Below are 6,000 nucleotides of genomic sequence, written 5' to 3'. Positions count from 1 at the left end.
CCACTTAGCGATTCATTTACGACTGTTTCCCGACGAAATTTACAGATGAAGCAAAACAGTCGCACTTTTACGACGGAAACATTATAGTCGCAACACAATCGCAATTTGAGACTGTTCAGTGACAGTAATTTATAAAAAACAAAGAGTCACAAATTAGCATCGATTTTGCAACTTATACTCCGGTCACAAGTTTATTTATCGATAACTTGCTAACTCCTATTTTTTGCGACGAAGGTGCTACGACATGTGCGACTTATTTGCAACCACTTTTGCGACTGTTTAGCGTCTAACACCTGAATTAGATACTGGTTTGCGACTCCTTAGCAACTCTCGATTTGTTGAATTTGAAATTTCACATTAGAGAAATGTTAACATGTTTCTATACACATTTCCACTTTGAATTGATCAATATCAGTCATATAAACTTTGTCAAAGCTTTCCATTTTAGTATTTAGACACAAAAAATTCATAATATCTAAATCATTGTAAAGAGTATACATGTTATTTCATAAGAAGGTTTAATTTTATGAAAATTGCAAAACAAAGATATGAAAACAATATTTAAAGGTCATAAACTATTCCATATACTCTATAAGACAATCATGAGTCCATATTGTTGATTGATATCAATAGAATTGTGCAAAAATGATAGATTCCAAAAATTTGTATTGTGACTAAAGTCGGAGAGTCACAGTAGAGTAACAAGTTGCGACTAACTTGTTACTCAATTTGCGACTCTTGTTTTTTGCGACTACCTTGCTACTAAATTTGCGACGATGTCGCAACTACTTTTGCGACTGTTTAGCGTCTAACACCTGAACTAGATAGTCTTTTGCGACTGTTTAGCGTCTAACACCTGAATTAGATACTGGTTTGCGACTCCTTAGCAACTCTCGATTTGTTGAATTTGAAATTTCACATTAGAGAAATGTTAACATGTTTCTATACACATTTCCACTCTGAATTGATCAATATCAGTCATATAAACTTTGTCAAAGCTTTCCATTTTAGTATTTAGACACAAAAAATTCATAATATCTAAATCATTGTAAAGAGCATACATGTTATTTCATAAGAAGGTTTGTAATTTTATGAAAATTGCAAAACAAAGATATGAAAACAATATTTAAAGGTCATAAACTATTCCATATACTCTATAAGACAATCATGAGTCCGTATTGTTGATTGATATCAATAGAATTGTGCAAAAATGATAGATTCCAAAAATTTGTATTGTGACTAAAGTCGGAGAGTCACAGTAGAGTAACAAGTTGCGACTAACTTGTTACTCAATTTGCGACTCTTGTTTTTTGCGACTACCTTGCTACTAAATTTGCGACGATGTCGCTACTCTTCTGTGACCATTGTGTTACTCTATTTGACCACTTTATTATTTTTTGCCAAGTTTTAGGCGCGTAATATTCCCCCCTTTTTTTTAGTATGTGTCTCTTTTGCGACCACTTTGCGACTCCTCTTCGTTAATTACTAGGCAAAGAACACAACAAGCTCTCTTCTTTCTCTCTTTCTATTTTCACTAAGTGTCGAAAACCTTTCAACTCTCTCTTCTTTCTCCTCTCGAATCTCTCATCTTGTCCTCTCAATCGATCAAATCTCTCCTCTTCTTATCTCAAATCTCTCCTCTTTCTCAACTCTCTCTAATGGCTGGTAGGGGTCGCGGAGGCAAATCCGCTAGAGGTGTTAGGGGTCGCGGAGGCAGATCCGCTGGAGGTGTTAGGGTTTACAATGGTGCGAGGGAACCCAGTTCTGCCGCAGTTAATCAGGCCTCCAATGGTGCGAGGGAACCCAGTTCTGCCGCAGTTAATCAGGCCTCCAATGGTGCGAGGGAACCCAGTTCTGCCGCGGTTAATCACGCCTCGAATGGTGCGACTTCACGCGGAGGTTGAAGTGGTGTCGGAACGTCGTCTCACTCCTCGAATCCATCAGGCTCTCAGTCCGTGACTAATTCATATAGAACTATGCCGTCCCAGTTTCCGCCGAGGACACAACAATCGCCTCCTGCTTCTCAACCACCGTGGGTTGCTTCTCCACCACTGCGGATTGGTTCTCCCCCACCGCGGGTTGGTTCTCAACCACCGCGGGTTGGTTCTCAACCACCGCGGGTTGGTTCTCAAGTACCAGTTCTTGCTCTTCAACCACCACCTCCTGTTCCTCCAATCATACAAGAACAACCAGACCTAAACATGGAAGAGGATTACGAAGAAGAAAACCCTAATCCCAATCCTGCCGAAGAAGAAAACCCTATTCCTAATCCGGCCGAACAAGACTACCAAGCTTTGTTAGATGTTCTGCTAGCTCTTCCAGGCCGACAACATCTCCCAGTCCTGTCTGTCGATCCCATCCCCGGCGTTGAGACTCTATGGTAATTTCTTTTTGCTCTTAGAGTTAGGTTGAGACTTTGTTTTTGTTTGATTAGGTTTAATGAAAGACTGCTTTGTTTGATTAAGTTAGAGGTTGTGTTTTATTGTTTGGTAGGTTGCGATTGACTGTTTGTTTTGAGATTGAGATTGTTTGTTTTGTTGATTAAGTTGAGATTGATTGTTTTGTTTGATTAAGTTAGAGGTTGTGTTTTATTGTTTGGTAGGTTGCGATTGATTGTTTTGTTTTGAGATTGTTTGTTTTGTTGATTAAGTTGAGATTGAGATTGAGATTGTTTGTTTTGTTTTGAGATTGAGATTGAGATTGTTCTCTTTGCTCTTAGTGGAAGGTTGAGATTGATTGTTTTGTTGATTAAGTTAGAGGTTGTGTTTGATTGGTTAAGACTGATTGTGTTTGTTTTGTGACAGGTTTAACAGACACAAAGGAAAAATTTCTCGGGTGATCTCTGGAATATTTAGAAGGAAATTTGATGGTCCTTACTACAGCTGGAAGGTTACTCCTAAACCCATTCAAGAGAGATATTTCAGGACATTTGCAGTAATGTCTTATAGCTTTCAAAGTTTTATTATCTCTCATAACTGACTTAGTATCATCACTAACTTAACTCAATTGTAATATGTAGCGGAAGTTCTATTGGGATACTGGGATTACTGAGCTTGTTAGAGAGGGGTTCTTAAAGATAGCCAAGAAGCGAATGAAAGGCATTGTTAGTCAAGCTAAAAGCAGTGGTAAACAACCTGTTTGGATCACCAGTGCAGAACTGTGGGCTGAGATGTGTGATCATTGGAACGAACCTGATGTAATGGAGAGGAGCTCAAATACCTCGCAGTGCAGAAACTCCGATCGTGGTGGTCTTGGAGTCCACAAACACCTTGCCGGTCAGAAATCATATGTGCAAGTTCATCAAGAAATGGTAATTTAACATTGCTTCCATGATTTTAACACCCTAAACACCTTGCTTCCATGATTATAACACTCTAAACACCTTGTTTCCATGATTTTAACATTTCACAATTTCTTTGTAGGAAGAAGAATTGGGCCGTCCGGTATCATTTGCTGAAGTGTTCATGAAGACACATACTCGAGCTGACGGATCGTTTGTTGATCAAAAAGCTAAACAAGTAGCTGAGACTTATGAGAAAACATTAGAGGAGAGACTGTGTGAAGTGGACGATGATGGTCCAGAAAATTCAGGGAATTCTTCTGAACGTTCAACTCATCGTACTCTTAGCATTGATGAAAAGAATGATATCTTTCTTAAGGTAACTCTTAGTTTCTTTATTTTGATGAGTGTGTATGATTATTCTTAATGGTAACTTTCTTTATTTTGATGAAAGGAATGAGTATTTTCCTTTCTTAATCCATATTTTAGTTTTCTTAATCCGCATGGTTTCTTTATTTGCTGAGCATTTTGATTTCTTAAGACTTGTTTCTAACCTTGAAGTTTTTCTTTGTTTTAGTGTACTCAAACAGATGAGAAGGGAAACCTTTTTGGTCTTGGATCTCTTGTTGAGACACTAAGGAAAGGGAAAAGGAAGGAGAGCTATACAGAATCTTCTCCACCATCACTTCACGAGCTTCATGAACAACTTCGCAAGAAGATAGCTCATCTAGATGCTGAGAATGCCCGACGTGAGCAGGAGCATCGAGAGCTTCTCATCTACGTGAAAGAGAAAGATCCAACATATGATACTATTATTGCTTCCTTGCGACCAAGAGTACCAGCAACAACACCAGCAACCACACCTGAAGACAACATACCACCAGCCACCGTGTCAGGTACTCACCAGCCACCAAGTTAGACACAACACCAGCCACCACATCCCCTTTATCCACTTACTAAGTTCTAAACATTGTCTTTGCTAAAAAAACATGAATTGCTTGTTTGAGACTTTTTACTTGTTTTTGCTTTAGGATGATCTTTTTGGTTAATACAATGATTATGCTAATCTTTATGTTTAATGAATGATTATGATATCTTTTGTGGTAATTTGGTTTTCAGTTTTAATTTATTGTGATTCATTCCAAATTTGATAGATAAAACAGGTTTATTATATGCTAAAATGTCACCAAATTGCGACCAAAATTATTTCTATGAAATTATCAGACTAGTGGCAAAATTGTTACTAATGAACGAGGACTATTTTGCGACGAAAGAAAGGAGTCTGAAAATGGTCAAACAATTTAATCACTAACTTGCGACTGACTTGTAACTACCTTTACGACCGAAGCTTCCTAAAATAAAGAGTCTGTAAAGAGTCGCTTATTAGCGACTATATAAGAGCAGTCATAATTCCGTCGTAAAATTGCGACCATTTTAAGACACCTAAATTTTGCGACCATTTTTTAGCGACTATCTGAAGTAGTCGCATAGTAGTCGCAAAGTAGGTTTTTGCGACGGCTTCGCGGCGATTGTTGGAGTCGCTAAACGCTTGTTTTCTTGTAGTGCTTCCAGTGAAGACGATACTTGGTTCCTGGTTTGTATGTCTTGTTTGGTGATTGTGTTTGACATTAGTATCTCAGTTGCTTGTGTGTATAGCCCAGTAGATGGGAGGATTTCCTCACTGAGTGTTTATTAAATACTCATGCATCTCAATTTGTGTTTGCGGTGCAGGTAAAGGCAAAGTGTGATCATGGAATCAAGGCGATAAGGAGGAGAATGATCTAGGGTCTCGTTTTTGTGTTGTTGGTTATGATATTGTTTTTGGAACCTTGGATAAAGTTATGCTAGGTTGTTGGTTAGAATGGTTAGGAATGATATGGTATTAATGATATGTGGGTTTTGTATTGTTGGTATGTTTCCGCTGTGCATATTGGTTGTTGTTGGTTTACTGTTGAATTGTGGTTTGGTTGGTTTAATTAAGTAGTATGGGATGCTTAATTATATATTATATTATTTCAAAAAAAACGGGTCGGGTTGTTTCAGTTTGGTATTAGAGCCCTTACGGTTCTAGGATGGTTAAGTGGATGGTTTAGAGTGGTTAGGGATTTAATTTGTTGAATTGATCTCTATGTTGGTTGATGCATGATGTTGTGTGATGGAATTGATTATGAGTAGTTAGTTAATTTGTTTGTGATATCGTGGATCAGAGTGTGATAGCTGACGGTGTTGGCGAGTCGCAGGGCTTCCAGGAGGGGTCCATAAGTGTGGCCGGTGGAGGTGCCGATGGGACCATTGGCGCTGAGGGGGTCGGTGTGCGCGGTGTTGGTGCCGGGGTGGCTGGTGATGCTAGGGTTCCGAGTGCAGGAGTCCCAGCAGGTGAAGCCCCTGGGGGAGGTGTTGATCTTGCGGGCTTGTTGGCACAGCTGTTGGCGCGGATACCGGGAGTGGTACCGGTACAGGTAGTACCTGTAAGACCCCGACCCTAAAATCCCATACGTGGCCGTACATGCCAGTAAAAATTCCTTAGGGCCTATGCAAATTCTACTCGTTCATTTAACCATATGCAACAACGGATATGTAAAACAGGTGATATAACTTAAAAATATGCATTCATTAATTTAGAGATTCAAATTATCCTTAACAAATCATTCTTAACACCATGTATGGTACCAATACAATCCTTAGAAATAAAAGCCATAATTTAAACTACCCAGAGCCAC

The 6,000-nt window shown here is 39.0% G+C and overlaps 1 protein-coding gene across 1 annotated transcript; it reads left to right on the top strand.

Annotated features, from left to right (window-relative positions):
- Positions 1-1,976: 1,976 nt before the first annotated feature.
- Positions 1,977-4,205, top strand: LOC147940020 (uncharacterized). The gene is made up of 5 exons (XM_087461111.1): positions 1,977-2,380; positions 2,805-2,934; positions 3,020-3,310; positions 3,423-3,659; positions 3,858-4,205. Exons 1-5 carry the CDS (start codon positions 1,977-1,979, stop codon positions 4,197-4,199), a joined length of 1,404 nt encoding a protein of 467 aa, XP_087317237.1. The 3' UTR covers positions 4,200-4,205.
- Positions 4,206-6,000: the final 1,795 nt, after the last annotated feature.

This window comes from Camelina sativa, chromosome 8, assembly GCF_030686135.1.
Source record: "Camelina sativa cultivar CO46 ecotype springtype chromosome 8, ASM3068613v1".
Lineage (NCBI taxonomy): Eukaryota > Viridiplantae > Streptophyta > Magnoliopsida > Brassicales > Brassicaceae > Camelina > Camelina sativa.
The sequence above is the reverse complement of the archived record's forward strand: the minus strand, read 5'-3'. Positions and strand labels throughout refer to the sequence as shown.

Excerpts from the sequence above, each read along its gene's own strand:
- LOC147940020 (XM_087461111.1), top strand. The coding sequence starts at position 1,977 with ATGCCGTCCCAGTTTCCGCCGAGGACACAACAATCGCCTCCTGCTTCT. Across the intron at positions 2,381-2,804 it reads CCCGGCGTTGAGACTCTATG|GTTTAACAGACACAAAGGAA; the intron begins GTAATTTCTTTT and ends GTTTTGTGACAG. Across the intron at positions 2,935-3,019 it reads GATATTTCAGGACATTTGCA|CGGAAGTTCTATTGGGATAC; the intron begins GTAATGTCTTAT and ends TGTAATATGTAG.